Source organism: Lithobates pipiens, unplaced genomic scaffold (genome assembly GCF_037356315.1).
Source record: "Lithobates pipiens isolate NorthernLeopardFrog02 unplaced genomic scaffold, aLitPip1_a1.2 Scaffold_18, whole genome shotgun sequence".
NCBI lineage: Eukaryota > Metazoa > Chordata > Amphibia > Anura > Ranidae > Lithobates > Lithobates pipiens.
Genome location: NW_027507758.1, coordinates 487,473,541 through 487,493,762, shown reverse-complemented (window position 1 = coordinate 487,493,762; position 20,222 = coordinate 487,473,541). Strand labels below are relative to the sequence as shown.

At 40.8% G+C, this 20,222-nt stretch overlaps 1 protein-coding gene across 1 annotated transcript in view; it reads right to left on the bottom strand.

Annotated features, from left to right (window-relative positions):
* Window positions 1-17,412, bottom strand: part of SLC19A3 (solute carrier family 19 member 3) — a 44,609-nt gene extending 27,197 nt beyond the window's left edge. Inside the window, exons 1-2 of the mRNA XM_077488509.1 lie at window positions 17,197-17,412; window positions 3,167-3,971 (exon numbers count right to left, since the gene is read on the bottom strand). Of these exons, the coding sequence (XP_077344635.1) occupies window positions 3,167-3,971; window positions 17,197-17,346 (955 nt within the window). The 5' untranslated portion in view covers window positions 17,347-17,412. The remainder of the gene's footprint in view (window positions 1-3,166; window positions 3,972-17,196) is intronic.
* Between the last annotated feature and the right edge of the window lie 2,810 nt (window positions 17,413-20,222).

Below are 20,222 nucleotides of genomic sequence, written 5' to 3'. Positions count from 1 at the left end.
CAATTGTGCAACAAACTTGTAAAGCCTGGCAAGTCTAGCAATAGCTTAGCAAGTCATTTCTAAACACGCAGTACAATTGCTTGCTATCGGAGACAGACATGTTTGTTATTTCCATTAAAAAAAAACACTTTACAATCAATTACAGCTGACAGAGATTGGCACCATTCTTAGGCCGCGTACACACGCGCGGACTGTTCGCCCAACCTTGTTCGTCAAACAGTTTGACAAACAGTCCGCTCAAAATTAGCATGAACGGACTTGACCACACACGATGAACGAACAGTCCGCTGAAACCGTGCGCGATGACGTGAACGGCACGTACGACGGGACTAGAAAACGACGTCCTATACACTGCAATGCAACCTTCGGCGTGTAAATCCTTTCTGAGTATGCGCGGAACTTAGTTTGACGAACAAGCCTACACACGAGCGGACTGTCCGCTCAAACCAAGTTTCAGCGGACAGTTTTATGGAAATTCCGAAAAACTTTGTTCGTCAGACTGTCCGCTGAAACTGTCCGCTGAAGCCCACACACGAGCGGACTGTCCGCTGAAACACTGTTCAGCGGACAAAGTTGGGCAAACAGTCCGCCCGTGTGTACGCGGCCTTAGAAACAGAGGCGCAAACCACTCATGCCGTGTACATACGATCGGACTATCCGGAGGATTTAGTCCGGCGGACCAAAGTCTGCCGGACAATTCGCCCGTGTGTGGGCTCCGTTGGACTTTTTCTTCCCAAAAGTCCGGCGGACTCAGAAAGAAGTCTTGACTCAAAATTGTCTGCTGGACTATCCGCCTGTCTGTGTGCTAGTGTGCCGTACTTTTCAAATGAACGGACTTGCACACACACGGAATAAAGTCCGTTCATTTTGAACGTGACTCCAGGTAGACAGGACTAGTGAAAGAAGTCAATGTTGCTGCCTCCATCAGCGAGATTGACACCTCGCGAGCCCGGTCGCCTGGTATGGATTTAAAGGGGAACCCCAATGCTGAAAAAAACTGTGTCCCCTGGGACTGTGACATCATAAGGGCGGAGTCACCAGGTGACATCACCCGGTGAGCCCGCCCCTTATGCCTATATAAATCACCGCTCAACACGTCCCTGGCATTACGGCCGGAGAGAGCGTTGTGTCAACATCGGAAAGAAGAATAAGGAGGAGGAGGAGGAGGTGGCGGCGACAGCGATGAACAAGAAGACCGAGCCAACACTAGTAAAAGAGCTGGAAGAAGATAGCGGAGGCCTGCCAGAAGAAATGAAGAGTGGGACAAGACCCCCAAAGTCAGAAGAAGACCCCCGGACGGCGGCAACGACGAAGGAGAAAGCTGGGCTCCTCCGCTAGCAAAAGAGCGGCAAAAGAGCAGAAGATAGCGGAGGAGCCCGTTGAGAAGACCCCCAAAGTCGGAAGAAGACTCCCCGGAGCTGTCTAATAAACTACTTTAAAAACCTGTGTTGTGTGTTTTTTATTTACACTTTTTTCCCCCAGGTGAATTGGTAGGGGTTCATCGTACCACATACTCATTCACATAGGGTGGGGGGCCGGGATCTGGGGGCCCCCTTATTAAAGGGGGCTCCCGGATTCTGATAAGCCCCCCGCCCGCAGACCCCGACAACCAACAGCCAGGGTTGTCAGGAAGAGGCCCTTGTCCTCATCAACATGGGGACAAGGTGCTTTGGGTGGGGGGCCCCCTTCCCCTAATCACCCCCACCCAAACCTTGGCACCCCAGATGTTTTAGAACTACATTTCCCATGATCCTCAACTACACTGCAGAGTGCATGAGCATCATGGGAAATGTAGTTCCAAAACTATCTGGGGTGTCAAGGTTCGCCATCACTGCTCTATACAGACTCTGGGGTGTACACTAGTAATACATATGTGGGCTATAGAGGCTCAATGCCCCTTCTACCTCCCTTCTTCTGCTCAGTGGTGGCTGGTGCTAAAAAATTATGGGGGGTGCAAACAAACTGAAAAATACTGAAAAAACCCCATCAATTGCAGCCTCACTGTGCCATCAAATGCAGCCACGGTGCCCATCAAATTCAGCCACTGTGCCATCAATTGCGTGCCACTGTGCCTGTCAAATGCAGTCACTGTGTCCTTCACATGCAGCCACTGTGCCCGTAAATTGCAGACACTGTGCCCGTCAATTGCAGACACTGTGCCTATCAAATGCAGCCACTGTGCCCGTCACATGCAGCCACTGTGCCCGTCAAATGCAGCCACTGTGCCCGTCAAATGCAGCCACTGTGCCCGTCAAATGCAACCACTGTGTCCATCAAATGCAGCCACTGTGACCCCAGCACCACCCGCCTGCCCGCCTGCTCGCTGTCTGGCCGGCACTTACTCCATCTTGATGGCGGGTCAGGCAGCAGGTAACAGCGGCGCGCTGTGGGATGGGCAGCGGGTCAGGCGGCGGCGGCTCCTGTGTTCTCCATGCTTCCTCCATGCTTTTCCTCCTGCTGGACGTCCAATAGGAGCCCCTGTCCTTTCAGCAAATCAGGTGCTGAGTATCAGACCCATACTTCCTGATTGATGGATAGACGGTTTGGTGTTAGAAAGCAAATATTCATTTGCTTTTCTAACACATCTGGATGGGCTCTGAGCGCAATGCTCTGCACTCTGAGTCCACCCTATTTGGAAGCCTAGTAAAGCCTATGGCTCTAATCAGGTGCTTAAAAAAAGCCGCCACTGTAAAAGGGGCCAGATGTCGGAATACGGGGTGGCAGTGGTGGCCATGGATAGATTCATGATATGCATTATATGCTATGCGTGATAGAGAGGACAGTGCCTGGGCCCCCCCCCAATGGATGGGTCACCCCTGCTTCTGCTCCTGTTTTAACAAGGGTTTTTTTCTTTCCTCTCCTTGGCTGCAATCAGCTGTCTGGGGGTAAGCTGGTGACCACACTTAACCTGGTTATGCTCTCCAGCATGGGTGCCCGAAAAACAATAGCAGCTCAACATTTAAAAAAGTTCAACTTTAAAAAGTGGAGGGACTAGAAGTACAAACAGTGCAAAGAAACTCTACAATAAACTATACACAAATATTTAAGTGGGTGTTCACAATCATCTGGTAATTAATACCTATGGAACATTAACCTTACAAAACACTACAGTCAAATAAGAACAAAGTTTTGAACTTCAATAAATGAAAAAATGTAAGGCACTCACCCAGAAAGGTAGACACGGCCTCTACACCTCCATTATATATGGTGGAGTTCTGAGCTGGTTCTACGTGTTCCCACAAAACCTGAACATAGTTTATTACTTGGTTGTATCCAGCTGTTGCAAGCGCCCACCACAAAGACCAGTAAATAAGCTGAGATGAAGAGTAGCAATCTTTTAAGTCTTTACATAGTAACCACAACACCTTGCAAAAGTTTGTTTCAATATTCTTATCTTCTGCGTCTGGCTCTGTCATAGTTCTGTTGTCTTGTAGTTCTGTACATTGTGGTGTTTCCATGTTATCCCTGGCAGGTTTTAAATCTTTAGATTTCTTCCCAGCTGCATCTCCTGTTTCTTTCTGGTGGAAAAACATGCTTCTTTTTGGCATTGGAAGCGCCAAAGAGCACAGAAAAGCAACTGACACAGACACCAAGCTAATGACATTAAGGTAAAAATAGGAAACTCCAGCCAAAGAGACTAGAAGTTGGCCCAACACAGAGGCAACTGTGAAACCCACGAGGGTTATACTCCGACAGTAACTGGTGACCTTCTGGTAATGTTCTATGTCCACCACACTGTAAATGTAGGAAAAATAGGCCACCTCTGTGGCAGTCACGACACCATAGCAAAACTCAAGGCCTTGCATCGCTGGCACTCCACGGGCAAACAGTAACAAGACCCAAGAGATTATGTAACTCAGGCCTTGTAGGATTATCACAGGTTTGTATCTTACGTAGTCTGTAAGTACAAAAACTGGAAATAATATCACCAAGTAACTGTACGTCCATACTGGGAACACAGAGTTTGTCACCTGTGGAAGAAGCACACAGATAAGAAAATTACCAAAACGTAAAGAGGGTGGCATTTAAGGTACAACAGAGGCCAGACTATGGACATTAAAAAACTGGCATATTCTTATTCGTGCCAAACAGTAAGTAGTCACTGTGGAGTAATTCATCCTTAAAGTTTTCAGCAGAAACACTTTCACTTTCATTTTATCAGCTCAGGTCACTCCATAGGAGATTGTTTTAAAGCTTGTTTGCTGCTTCCAAAGAATATGTAAATATCTAAATATCTGCAATCAAGCTACAGCTTCACTTTAAAGAAGTACAACATACAAAAAGCAACATTTTGAATATATTAAAAAACTGGATACCCTACACAGCTTTCTTTTCTGTTGATGGATTGTGTGTATTTCTGCCCATCTTTAGCGCCTACCAGAAACTGAAAAGCCAGTTTTATATTGTTTAAAGTGACACTAGACTGTATTGTTATTCTCTAATAAATAATCAATTCACACTATGTAATGGCCCTGCATTCTATTGCTGAAGAAATTGTTTCTTATTGGTTCCTCTGCCTCCTTATACAGTCCTCTGTGACAGTGGTTGCTGGTGCTCAAAATGTTTGGAGGGGCGCAAATAAACTGAAAAACGTGTGAAAAAAATAAACATCAATTGCAGCCACGGTGCCAAATGCAGATACTGTGCCAAACGCTGCCACTGTGCCCATAAAACGCAGCCACTGTGCCATCAAACGCAGCCACTGTGCGCATCAAACGCAGCCACTGTGCCCATCAAACGCCACCACTGTGCCCATAAAACGCAGACACTGTGCCATCAAACACAGCCACTGTGCCATCAAATGCTGCCAATGTGCCATCAAATGCAGCCACTCTGCCATCAAAGGCAGCTACTGTGCCAAAAGCTGCCAAGGTGCCCATCAAATGCAACCACTGTGCCATCAAACACAGCTACTGTGCCAAATGCTGCCACTGTGCCCATCAAATGCTGCCAGTGCGCCCATCATATGCTGCCAGTGTGCCAAACTGCCCATCATATGCTGCCAGTGTGCCCGTCAAATGCTGATAGTGTGCCCATGAAATTCTGCCATTGTGCTCCCCGCCCATTCGGCTGGGCACTCCTCTCCTGCCTCATCTCCCGTCCTTGCCTCCTGATAGGTGTCCAATATCGGCGCCTGTTGTTTCAGTCAATCAGGTGACAGGTAACAGACCCGAGCACCTGATTGAAGGAGAGGCGGTTCAGTGTTAGGCAAGCGAATAGTCATACAGTATGTACTGTTCTATGAACACAGTCCATCTTAGGAGCGAGCAACATTTTTACATACAGTGTGATCATGGAGAATAAACGTAGCGACTCTCTATCATGAAGTTAGATCACAGCAGCAAAAAAAAATTGGAGATTTGGAGGAGGCTGAGAGCAAAAGAATCTACTTTTTGGAGTTAAAAATACAAACTTGAATATATATTTTTTAAAGCAGCGTTTAGTGTCACTTTAAGTTTTGCAGTTAACAGTTGGGCAGTGGTGGTGCATCCGTTGGGGCGCACGGGCGCCGCTCCCTCTCTCTAGCCACCCCCTCTATGTAAATAGATAGATTCATGCATTGCAGCTACTGTTGCACTTTGCCATCACAGTGGCAGCATTTGATGGAGAACAGTGGCAGCATTTGATGGGGCGCAGTGGCAGCATTTGATGCGCGCAGTGGCAGCATTTGATGGGGCACAGTGGCAGCAATTGATGGGGCAGTGGCTGCATTTGATGGCATCAAGACAGCATTTGATGGCCCAGAGACAGCATTTGATGGGCACAGTGGCAGCATTAGATGGCACAGTGGTGGAATTTGATTGCACAGTGGCGGCATTTGCTTGCACAGTGGTGGCATTTGATGGGCACAATGGCTGCAATTGATGGCACAGTGGCTGCGTTTGATGGCATAGTGGCTGAGTTTGATGGGCACAATGGCTGCAATTGATGGCACAGTGGCTGCATTTGATGGCACAATGGCTGTGTTTGATGGGCACAATGGCTGCAATTGATGGCACAGTGGCTGCATTTGATGGGCACAGTGGCTGCATTTGATGGCACAGTGGCTGCAATTGATAGGTACAGTGAGGCTGCAATTGATGTTTTTTTTTCAGAATTTTTCAGTTTGTTTGCGCCCCTGAAAACATTTTCAGCACCAGCAGCCACTTCAGCTGTGTATGAAGACAGCTGGATGTGGTTTGTTCTAGATAGAGAAATGTATAAATATGAATGTATACTTCAGGGGTGAGGTAGAAGGCAATGCAAAGAAGGATAATTTTAAGGTTGGAAAGTTTGTTTATCATCTAACTGTATTAACTCTAGAATTCCGTGTTGTTGGCAATATTACTCATTTAATATAGCAGAAGCACATCTCCCAATGCTTTAGGGCCCAATTAGACCATTGCACCGCAATAATTAATTTTAATTTTGTTGATGAATTTCAATGCCTGTTATTGTGTGTTGTGCTAGGCCGCACTAACAAAATGCAATATTTCCAATTTTTGGTTTGCTGTGGCTAAATGAACGTGTTGCCTTAATGCAAAGTGCCTCATGTTAAACACACCGCAGCAGTCCTGGCTGGTGTGTTGGGTCGTCATTGAGAAATGTGAAGATTTCACATCAGTCTTTACCACTGAAGGCACTTAGTACATGGATCAACTGGGGTTGTACAGGAGGCAATCTAAAGCAGACCATACATGGGCCGAAATTTGGCCAGTTCAGCAGGGCCTGCCCAATTGGATTTCCCCTACTCGATCAGCACCACAGGCTAAAGCCTGCAATGCTAATTAGTGTATTCTAGTGGCAGGGAATATCTCATTGGGGAGGATTCCCCCATCCACCTTGAATGTGTGGATGGACTAATAGGGTCCATTTTTTTTTACATTCAACCCACTGGTTTATAGAAAAATGCTTGCTCATCTATGGGCTGCCAAAGGCATTCATATTCACACATGGTGGAACCAGGTAAAAATGAATTAACCAGCTAGCATAATTTTAGATTATGTAAAAATGCAGATAGAATCTGGGGGACTTAAAATAACAACCCAGCACCATAGTACTGCAAACAAATAATGCTATTAAAGCAGCATAGTGGAGGAGCAATTCTACTCACTAATTACATATCGCCTGACTATGCTAATGTACATTTGTATCTATAAAGTAGCTATGATGATATACTTTGCACTGATAAATGGCTGAGCAAAGGATTCCCTACCACAATATTGTGTAAGTTTTATAGCTTTTAATAAGTAACTTCCAACTCATCCTACATGAATACCAAAGGACAATGCTGAGGAATATATGTTTAAGAGTAGATTAAACCACATTTAATGAAATTCACTTTTCTATTTACGGTACGGTAAGTGCTATTTAATCATGCATTCCTATTATGCCAAGCATGGATTATGAAACTAGATGGACCTGTATTTTTAGATTAAGGTTTGCCAGAGAAAAAACAGCTACTATGAGTTTAGGTGATGCAATGAAGGAAGTTGCTGGGAAATGTCACTGGATAACAAAATGGAAGCTATTGTATAATATGTAATACACAATAATTGCTAACAGGCAACAGGTAAATCGGTATTATGCCTTGAACTATGACTACTACTTTTATTTTGCATGGCAAAATCTGTAGGATAGTTTTAAGGGCATGGAAGAATTTGCATATTTGTGATTGCTAAGCAGTATAGCAAGGACAATTACAGAGAAGGGGAGAAGCACATTATTATTATTATCAATTTATAAAGCACCGTCTCCTGTAGTACTTTACAAAATGACAGTAAAATGTATAAACCCACTAAAAAAAGGGCTTTGCCTATATGAGCTAATGGCCTAGGGCAGCCTTTCTCAAACTGTGAACTGTAGATCACTCTAGGGCTGCACCGTATGGCTATCTCTGGATCTCTGGAAGCCAATGAAAGGGCGAACAAGACAAGTGCTGGAACCACTACCTGGGGTGGCTACATACAAGTCTATGAGGGCTCAGTGTGCAGGTTTTATACAGAGAACGAAACTGGAGGGACTTATGGACTTTATAGGCACCAGTATAACACAAATACTTTTCATTAAATGATTTATTATTATTCCAAAAATATACAAAAGCGATTAAAAAACAGAAATAGATGGTACATTCATTCGCCGAGACCTTAATCAGCAAACAATATCATACTACAACTCATGTAATTATTAAATATGGTAAGATAGCCAACAAAAAACCATTAAAGATTGGAGTGTAGATATATATTTACAGTGATGATATGCTGATATAGGGTCCCGTGCTTATGCCCGACATGTTTCGCGTCCCATTGACACTTCTTCTGGGGCGCAGTAAGATTCTTAAAAGCAAAGAAGGAAACTACGTCAACAGATAAAATATATAATATAATGCATAGTACATCTATATTTAGTACATAATATCTAATAGATAGCAAGCAGCTAGCATACATCAAGGTGCCTGTCAAAAGACAATATGAGCGTGCAGCACATAGACAGTCATATTAGGGCACTGCGGGGGCACACACAATATAGTATTAAAGATAAATTAATATGAGATTAGATTGATTAAAATAACCTGGCAGAATTACCCTCTGAGACAAGGCGCTAGTGAACAGATAATGTGGCGTACGGATCGCAAAGAAGTACACAGTTTGAGGATCGATGGTTAGAGATAAGATATGTAAAAGAAAAAAGTTTGTAAGAAGAGTTCTAGATACCAGTGTATTGCATAATATGTATATATGTCTATACTATATAATGGTATGATGATAGCATTAAAGAAAAGCTCACCGGCATCTAGTGATCCATTTAATAAATTTCATGATGGTCCAATATAGATAAATATAAATAGAATATCATATCTCAAATCCAGAGCACAAGTATGAGAAGCCTGCCCGCAGGTGCATCCAGTAAAATGGACCAGGTAGGGCTGAGTGTCTAAAAAGTATAGATTATATAAAGGGTTAACAATGAAGATAAGGGAAGAGAGATTGGTAGTGGGTAGATATAATAAGATCAAGGTATATAATCTACAGAGTTAGATTACCTATATTAGTTTGACATTCGCGCTCTGCACCTGGCCCTAATATAGGTAATCTCTCTTCCCTTATCTTCATTGTTAACCCTTTATATAATCTATACTTTTTAGACACTCAGCCCTACCTGGTCCGTTTTACTGGATGCACCTGCGGGCAGGCTTCTCATACTTGTGCTCTGGATTTGAGATATGATATTCTATTTATAATTATCTATATTGGACCATCTTGAAATTTATTAAATGGATCACTAGATGCCGGTGAGCTTTTCTTTAATGCTATCATCATACCATTATATAGTATAGACATATATACATATTATGCAATACACTGGTATCTAGAACTCTTCTTACAAACTTTTTTCTTTTACATATCTTATCTCTAGCCATCGATTCTCAAACTGTGTACTTCTTTGCGATCCAGACACCACATTATCTGTTCACTAGCGCCTTGTCTCATAGGGTAATTCTGCCAGGTTATTTTAATCAATCTAATCTCATCTTCATTTATCTTTAATATTATATTGTGTGTGCCCCCGCAGTGTCCTAATATGACTGTCTATGTGCTGCACGCTCATATCGTCTTTTGACAGGCACCTTGATGTATGCTAGCTGCTTGCTATCTATTAGATATTATGTACTAAATATAGATGTACTATGCATTATATTATATATTTTATCTGTTGACGTAGTTTCCTTCTTTGCTTTTAAGAATCTTACTGCGCCCCAGAAGAAGCGTTGATGGGACGCAAAACATGTCGGACATAAGCACGGGATCCTATATCAGCATATCATCACTGTGAACATATATCTACACTCCAATCTTTAATGGATTTTTGTTGGCTATCTTACCATATTTAATAATTACATGAGTTGTAGTATGATATTGTTTGCTGATTAAGGTCTCGGCGACTGAATGTACCATCTATTTCTGTTTTTTAATCACTTTTGTATATTTTTGGAATAATAATAAATCATTTAATGAAAAATATTTGTGTTATACTGGTGCCAATAAAGTCCATAAGTCCCTCCAGTCTCGTTCTCTGTATACATCCATTGCGGGCGATGGCACTTCTTCACCTAGTGACTATACTTGGGATATCCACTTTTACCTCGAAGTAATTGTGATATCCCACATTCTCTGTCTATTATTCAGTGTGCAGGTTGGTCAGCTCCAAAGAGGATTCCTGCTAAGTAAAGTCATCATTGCACAAGCTGGAACTGCTACCTGCGGAGGCTATATACAAGTCTATGAGGGCTCAGTGTGCAGGTTGGTCAGCTCCAAAGAGGATTCCTGCTAAGTAAAGTCATCATTGCACAAGACATGGTAAGGACCTGGGGTGGGAGGTGTTAGTGTAAATGAGTTCAGGAGGAGAAGGGGTGGGTTAGATGATTTTAGCTTATAGTATAACTAAAGCCCAAACTTTTTGTCTCTCAGGTTGAATAATGACTGGCATAAACCATTAATTATTTTTCCATCCTTGGAAGTGAGAAGAAATATCTGCAACGTGAGGGAAATTCTCTCTTAGACAGTTGTCACCGAAACAAAAGTTCCCATTGGCAAATTTCCCTTCAAATTTTCTTCTGGTGGCAACTCCATTTTTTGGTTTCTTCTTCACTATCATTCCAGCAATAGTGGTCACCAGGTCAACTAGAGAGAATGTGTCTCCCTAATGGGGACACAACTAGAAATTAAAATTTGATAGGAGTGCTAACCCCTTGCCACTTTAAAGAGGAAGTAAACCCTAGTGGGTGTTAATTTCTCTTTGTTTCCCTGCAAAGGTAAAGCATAATGGGCTACTATGCATCGCATAGTAGCCCATTATGTGAAACTTACCTGCAGGAGAAGCCCCCAATGTCCCCATCTTCCTCACTAGTAGTAAGCATCCATTCTTCACCCATCTTCCTTCCGGGGCCACGAACTCCGGCTCTGTGACTGGCCGGAGTGGCGTTACGTCGCGTGACGTCATTCCTGCGCATGCGCGTGGGAGCCGCCTTTAACGGCATGACCCAAGCTAGAAACGGCACAGCGTGCCCTTTAACTCCAGCATATGCACAGAAGAAATCGGCGTGCAATGATTTGCAGAGATATTTCAAGCACCTACAGGTAATCCTTAATCTAGGCTTACCTGTAGGTTAAAGTGGTTGTAAAGGGTTTACAACCACTTTAACACTAAAATAAAAATATTGCTTTAGATATATTTTAGTCATATAGGGGTCCTTCAAGGTCAAATTTAAAATAAATATGTACTGGGGAAAACAATCTATACTTTGAATGTTGAGTGACTCAGCTTCACACAAAAACATTTGTTACAACTTCAAAAGCCAATTCTTACTTATCCATTTCTTCTAGAGCATAAAGCACACCAGTGGTAAAAGATATAAACTGCCATTGATATATTGAATTAGAAGTCCTTATCAGTCTAGTCACTAAATTACCCAAAGCATGATTACATAAAGTACAAAACCTGTACTGTGGGACAGGATGACATTCCTTCACCCTACCCGAGCCAACCTGTTGCAATTATCGGTAAGCAGAAATACTTACTGAGTATATTGTTCTATTTTTTACTTTTGGGATCAATCTGAAAAAAAAGTTGTTTTATTGATTTTGTTTATTTTCTTTATTGATTATAGTTGAGACTAAAATGAAAACCTTTTCAGGTAAATATGAAAAACACCATAATAATAGTTTGCTTTCTACTTTTGAGCCAGCTGCTGCAGCTTTAGGCTCCTTTTTTTTCATTTTAAAGGCTCTCAGTTTGCTTCTTTGATGAAAGACTCATGAGCAGCAACTCATCCTTTGTTGGGCAGATCAATATAAAATTTCCATCAGATAAAATGTGCCTCATCACAAGCAACTCTGCTGTTTTCTCTCTATTCCATAGTGCTCTGAGAAGCTTTGTATTAAATATATATGTAAATAAAAAGCTATTTAAAACCCATAAATGGAGAAAAAAAAACAACTAAATAAAGTTGACACAAAACCATTATAGTAAAAAAAAAATATTGTATCTTGGTAGCTGTATGCAGTTATTAAATATATAATGGTAGTATTTAGTATATGAATTCCTTTTTTATTTTATATGCCTTTATTCATATTTTTCTCCATATTTACATAAAAAGCAAGCTAGTCTCCAAAGTGACAATAACCAGAGTTTTGAAAAATATACAATATAATAAATGTTTTTATCTGTGACTTTTGCAGAACAGCTTGGTCTGGATGAAAAAGTGGTTAAACATACACACAAAGCTAGGTAAAAAAAAAACAAAAAAAAAAAAAACATTCTTTGCAGTAATCGGTATAAAATGTTAATTAGTCTTCCACAGGGACCAGTTACAACCAACCTAAAGCAGATCTTCAGCCTCAACCAGTCTTAACCAATCCTTACCTGGCTGTGGGTGTTGCATATTTAAAGTACTCACCCACCCAGTGGGTCCAGCATTGTCCTGCTGAGATCTGCTTCTCCTCTACCCCCCCCCCCCCCCCCGCTCGGTCTGATGCTGCCATCTTCTTCAGTGACATCATCGGGAATCTGTTCCTTCTTCCTGGTTCAGCTGGCAGTTCTCAGATGATGAGCCCTTGGGCACCACCCCCTCCAATAAAAAAATAAAAAAAGAGAGCCCATTTTGTATAGTGGAGGGGAGGCAACATGTGATTGAGAGTGAAGATCCACTTTAATAGATTGCTTCAAAAAAGATGTGGATATGTTTCTTAATGCACAAAATATAAATGGTTATTAACATTTATAAGAAAAAGTTGCAGAATGCTGTTCCAGGGAGTATGCATTTACCATTGGAGATAAGGAAGTGTTGGAATAAACCAAACCATGCTTTATGGGTCTTCTTTACCTTTCTCTGGATCAAATGTGTATTTATAACAAATTGAATTGTGATATGGTGCATACAGTGCATCTGGAAAGTATTCACAGCGCTTCACTTTTTCCACATTTTCTTATGTTTCAGCCTTAAGCTGGCCATACACCTATAGATTATCTGCAGATTTTCTATGGTTAGATGGAAAAAGTGCAACAGATTTCTCCATGTTCACTAAACTGTGTGGATGGAGGAATCTTCCACTTTTTTCATCTAACCATAGAAAATCTGCAGATAATCTATAGGTGTAAGGCCAGCTTTATTCCAAAATGGATTAAATTGATTATTTTCCTCACAATTCTACAATACCCCAACAATGACAATGTGAAAGAAATCTGTTTGAAATCTTTTCAAATTTATTAAAATTTAAAAACAACAAAAAAAAATCACATGTACATAAGCCTTTGCTCAATACGTTGTTGAAGCACATTTGGCATCCCACAGCATGATGCTGCACATGCTTCACTGTAGGGATGGTATTGGCCAGTTATGAGTGGTGCCTGGTTTTCTCCAGACATGACGCTTGCCATTAAGGCCAAAGAGTTCAATTTTTGTTTCATTGGACTTGAGAATTTTGTTTCTCATGGTCTGAGAGTCCTTCATGTGTCTGAAGTGGCTTCCGTCTGGCCACTCTACCATACAGGCCTGATTGTTGGAGTGCTGCAGAGACGGTTGTTCTTCTGAAAGGTTCTCCTCTCTCCACAAAGAAATGCTGGAGCTTTGTTAGAGTGGGTTCTCGGGTTCTCGGTCACCTCCCTGACTAAGCTCTTTCTCCCCTGATCGCTCAGTTTGGCCGGGTGGCCCGCTCTAGGAAGAGTACTGGTGGTTCCAAACTTCTTCCATTTACGGTTGATGGAGGCCACTGTGCTCATTGGGACCTTCAATACTGCAGATATTTTTCTGTACCCTTCCCCAGATCTGTGCCTTGATACAATCCTGTCTCAGTGGTCTACAGACAATTCAATGGACTTCATGGCTTAATTTGTGCTCTGGCATGCACTGTTAACTGTGGGACCTTATATAGACTGGTGTTTGCCTTTCCAAATCATGTCCAATCAACTGAATTTACCACAGGTGGGCTCCAATCAAGTTATAGAAACATCTCAAGGATGATCAGTGGAAACAGAATGCACCTGAGCTCAATTTTGACTGCCATGGAAAAGGCTGTGAATACTTATATGCATGTCATTTTTTTTGTTTTTTTTTGTTTTAATAAATTAGCAATGATTTAAAAAAAACCTCTTTTGCGTTGTCATTATGGGGTATTGTTTGTAGAATTTTGAGAAAAATAAATAATGTAATCCATTTGGAATACAGCTGTAACATAACAAAATGTGGAAAAAGTGAAGCGCTGTGAATACTTTCCAGATGCACTGTATAGTGCTGCACCTCCATTCCTACTTAAGAAGTACACAAAACAATTCATTTGTACATGGGACTTTATTTGAGACAAATCACTGGAAGTTATACATAAAATATCAGTTTCTTAATCAATACATGGAAAGTTTAATACGTACTTGGAAAACTAGTACAAAAAGCAAGCTGATTTATTGTATTCCAACATATATCTGTATAAAATCTACATTATATTAGTGTATATATATGTAATTTCAAATGTCCTCACGTGGCCAGATTAATAAAGAACAGTGCATCCAATATCTCTATGCATTTTGTGAATATTCATTCACTTCATCAGGAGAAGAAGGCCACAGACATGATGCATTCACTCCTGAGCATATCGTTTTCAGGTGGAAAGTTGCATGCTTTTACCACATTTTTGCCGCAATTTTGTATAGGTAAAAGGGTCACCAATGTAAAAAGCCGAAAAACGCCCAAATCCGCCCAAATTGAGCTACAAAAAAAAAGCTCCAGAACTTTATTGAGTTTCGGCATTTGGCTTCAGACAATAAAAATACAAAACTGTTGCGCTTAAAAAATAGTAGTATACACTCAAAAAAGTGTCTGAAACTATATTGCTGGGTGCAATGATACAAAATATAAAAAAAGGTGTAGCGCTTATAAAATAATGTAAAAAGATTATTTGGTTGAAGACAATTGAAACAAAGTCCTCTAATTGATAAATCCAGATAAGGATGCATAGGAAAGCCACCACCAGCACCCAATACTACTGACTCTCACCCTCGGTGTGTAGGGTACACACATTAAATGTATAGGTTATGATCCCAACGATCCTCCTCCACAAATCGATCCACTCCACAGAGAGTCAAAACCTCATTCAATAAAGCAAAAAGACCTCCAAGACCTCATCCATAGATAAGAATTCCATGAATAAACTCCAGCATCTACATAAATATGAGAAAGAAGACCGCTCTTACCACACTGATGGTAAGAGTCAGTAGTATTGGGTGCTGGCGGTGGCTTTCCTATGCGTCCTTATCCAGATTTATCAATTAGATGACTATGTTTCGATCGTCTTTCATTTTTGACAAATTTTTCATTTATTTATTTTTTTTGAGCTACACCTCTTTTTATAGTTTGGCTTCAGGTGACATAGAATTAGGGTTGCCACCTCATCCCTTTAAAGCCAAACACATATGAATTACACAGGTTCTGAGGGTAATTTAATTCAGATAAGGCACCAGCACATGGAGTGGAGATGTGAACCATCTCTATAGAGAATAGATTTTTTCTCCTCTAGCATTTTGGAGCTTCAGGTGTGAATGGGGCCTAAAAACAAGAAAACACAATTTCAAAAAATGGAAATGATAAATAACGTTTGAGCACCCCCTTAAAAAGGGTATGAGATGCTGCTCTAACTACTGTCATTTGATCATAAAATGAATACTTACAAATCAGCTTGATAATTAGTATAAAAATGATTGTAACACTTACAGATAATGACTGCCACAGGGTGTCTGTCCTTGGAGTTGTTTGGGAATACAAGTTTGTTTTGGCTAACTAACAATGTAACACATTCAATACTGGCAGTACTTGCATTAAACATGAGCCATTTTCTAAATACAATATTTGTTACAATTAGGCCCTTTTAGTAAAATACATAAAGATTCCTTGTTAAATGTTTTGTACCTTTACGAAGCATAAAAGAGAGCAGGCTATTTTTTGATGCTATTGACTATTTCACACTGCGCAGAGGTTAGGTAGGGGATATTACATTTTCTTATGAATACTGAGAAATGGGTCTATTGTGTGCAGGAAACGTCCTCACTCACCTAGGATGTACATATACTTAAAATAGCTCCCACATATTTTGGTGATCCCACAATAGGGATAAAACATTTTTGCGGAAGGGAGTTTAACAAGACACATGACCATTCATTAAAATTAGAAGAAAAGAGGTTTAACATTAAATTATGTAGAGGGTTCTTTACTGTAAGAGAGGCAAGGATGTGGAATTCCCTTCCACAGGTGGTGGTATCAGGGGGGAGCATCGATAGTTTCAAAAAACTATTAGATAAGCACCCGAACAACCACAACATACAGGGATATACAATGTAATACTGACATATAATCACACACATAGGTTGGACTTGATGGACTTGTATGTTTTTTCAACCTCACCTACTATGTAACTATATGTAATATGGGTTGAATCTGTGCATTTAGTTGTTCACCGCATGTCAAAAACACAGCAAAACACCATAGAGTGCAGTAATATTTATGTTAAACATTCTTAATTTTGGCAATATTTTGTTGACTTTGCAAAATATATCATTCGTTTTCTGTACCTTCAATGCAGCATAACACACATTTGTAACCTGCCTAGGATTCTCAATAAAAGAAAATTGTTAGAGAAGAAGAAATTCAGCATTTTGATAACACTGTAGTATGAACCCAGCCTTCATGTTAGGATAAGTTCCAAGGTTAGGATTTAATCCTAGGAGTTAGGTCAAGTGTTAAATGTCAGGTAGAGTAGGTATTAAGATAGGTTAGATACTTGGATTTATTCTCCATCAAAAACTACCAATACCAGACAGCTGGCACTGAAATTCCAAATGTACTGATCATTTTATTGTATATCTTTTCACTTCTGATAACTTTCTATACATTTTACGTATATATCTGTAAATGTCATTTATAGCCTTTTTTTTTTTTTTTAGAACAAAACGTATTTTGCATAGCTGAAACCTTTACGCCACTTTAAGTGTGTACAGATTTAGTGCAGTATCTCTGGTCTGATTTCCTGTTTTTGCATACAGTAAAAGTATGGTGTACAGTGCTGTACCCTGTTAGGATAAGCTTTAAAAGATGCACACTTGGGGTATTATTATTTAAACATATACCATATAAGTTCAATAAACCCAAAGTGTTGTGCATTTTACTTCACCTACCTGTTCAATTGTCAGGTTGTGTACTGGTCCTGTGAGATATGGTGTCAGGAAAGGTTCAGAGGGTCTCATGTAGGTAAAAAACCCATAGATGCAAAGGAGGGTAGTAGGGTATATCCACCCAGCCTGGGTCTGCTTGCTACATAATCCCATGACAGATTCCCTTCTGACAAGTCTAGTTGCTTCAGACGCCTCCACTCTCCCAAGTGAGTAATCTGCTCTGTGTTGAAAGTGTAGTACTTTGACGAGGGTAAAGTACACTGTCATGCATCACATGGGAGGAGCAGGAATACACAATAAGACTTCAGATTTTCAAAGCTTCTAGCCAACAGTAGTTTGGGATTTTGGATACCAACCCTCTCTATGCAAATGTTGTAAGACCAAGCAGACCCAAAAGAGAAAAAAAAGAGGTTTATGTGCGAAAAAATATAGTCACAGGAAAAAAAATACTGTTGTCCATAGCAACTAATCAGAAGGCTTGTTTCATTTTTAGAAAAGACAATCATATGGTGTATTTTTTGCTAGGAAGAAGAGGTCCCTTACTTGCATACTCCTATATATAGGTGTATGTATTGTAAAGGCCAATGTTTTTATTCATTTTGGTTAGAGCTGTGAAGAATTAGTGACCTATTACATATTTATTGTGGTTTCACAGGATCAGTAATTGGCCAAGTGATCAGACAGTGAGTATCTTGTAGCTTGCAGTTTACTAAACAGGTGAAAAGCTAGAATTATGAATACAAAAAAGGTTCAGGATAGCAAAGAGCATGCATGCGCTACAGCCAGGGCCGTCTTTAAGGCAGGGCAAAAGGGGCAGCTGCCCTGGGCCCTGTCATTGTTGTGGGGCCCAAAGCTGCTTCATACTTGCCAACTATCCCAGTTTAAATTTCCTTGTTTTAGTCCTGTGCTGTGTCCTCATATCTCCGTGTGAAGTGCTGGTACTAATGCTGTCCAGCTCTGTGATATTGTTGTGTACAGGTGACTCACCTAACGATCCTGTGTTTACATGTAAATAGCGGCAGCATTACTAAGTAAATAGCTGCGATCTGCGGAATTGATATGTAAATAAAGGCAGCATTCATATGTATATCATGCTCCCCTGCAATGAGGAGATGATGTACTGTAGCCTCTAGCAACCAGTGAGCAGTATTACTGTACAGTAATCTCTAGCAACCAATTAACAAGCATAAATCATTTGATGTAACCTCTATCAACCAATCAGTGAGCAGTATTACTGTACAGTAATCTCTAGAAACCAACTAACAAGCAGAAATCATTTGCTGTAACCTCTAGCAAATAATCAGTGAGCCAGAATGTGTGCTGTAACCTCTAGCAACCAGTCAGTAAGCAGTAATGATATGCTGTAACCACTGGCATCCAATCACAATTGCTGCCTGATCTGATACAGTAAACTTATTTTAAGTCTAGTTGCTATTTATTGTATGTCTCAGAGCAGGTGGAGAGTGAAATTGCATGGGGGGGTGCCCAAGAATATTTTTTCCCAGGGTCCAATAAATATTAAAGACGGCCCTGGCTACAGCATACCTACCAAATTTAGAACTTGAGAATGAGGGACATTTTAGGTTAAGTGACCTGGAACGTGCGTAGCGTGTCATGGAAAAGAGAGAGCGTGGTAAAATTGTGGGCATGGCCCGGCTTAATAGTGGGAAGGGCTTATGAGCCATGGTTATACAAATGGATAAAAAGGAATGGATGGCTGCACACCAAGGTAGTGATGAATCTCTTGATTTGTAAAATCCGTAACATGAATAACACCACAGGACAGGAAAACAGGTACAGGTAGACACGTTTCACACAGCAACGCTGTGCTTATTCATTAGGTAATCACAGCGTCGCTGTGTGAAAAACGCGTCTACCTGTACCTGTTTTTCTGTCCTGTGGTGTTATTCATGTTATGGATTTTACAAATTAAGAGATTTGTCACTACCTCGGTGTGCAGCCTTCCATTCCTTTTTATCCAACTGCACGGCTGGTGAGCCGAGGTTAGCACCCCTGGGAGTAGTCCATTCCCCAGCTTACCTGGTTCCATCTGGAGCAGCATTTTATTTTCTTACTGCATGGTTATACAAAACACAGGATTCCTCGTACCTATAAAATATGCTTTGACTGCTGTGTCACAAGCAAAAGTCTCACAGACACATATAAACCTCAGCACAATCAGTAAAAAAATGACTCTTCTATTGTAGTGTTTCTCAACCTCAGTCTTCAAGTACCCCCAACGGGCCATGTTTTCAGGTTTTCCTTTACTTTGCACAGCTGCTTTAAATCAATATAAATGACATTGTATTGATAAGAGCTATTCAAGGGAAGCTCCCAAAATATGGCCCATTGGGGATAATTGAGGACTGAGGTTGAAAACCACTGTTCTATTGCAAATGGCGAGTTAACACTTCATCTGAGCCTACCTTAACTACTTCAGCCCCGGAAGGATTTGCCCCCTTAATGACCAGGCCATTTTTTGCGATACGGCACTACGTCACTTTAACTGACAATTGTGTGGTCATGCGACGCTGTACCCACACAAAATTGACTTCCCTTTTTTCACACAAATAGAGTTTTCTTTTGGTGTTATTTGGTCACCCCTGCTGTTTTTATTTTTTGTGCTATGAACAAAGAGCGACAATAAAACAAAAAAAAATGTATTCATCAGTTTAGGCCGATATATATTCTTCTACATATTTTTGGTAAACAAAAAATTGCAATGGGCATATATTGATTGGTTTTGTGCAAGAGTTATAGCATCTACAAAATAGGGGATAGATTTATGCCATTTTTATTATTTTGATTACTTTTTAGCAGGACTGCAACATTGCAGAGGACAGATCGGACACTTTTGACACTTTTTTCGGACCACTGACATTTATACAGCGATCAGTTCTATAAATATCCACTGATTACTGTATAAATGTCACTGGCAGGGAAGGAGTTAACACTAGGGGCGATCAAAAAAACTAGGGGCGATTAAATGTGTTCCCTCAGCGTGTTCTAACTGTAGGGGAGATGGGTTG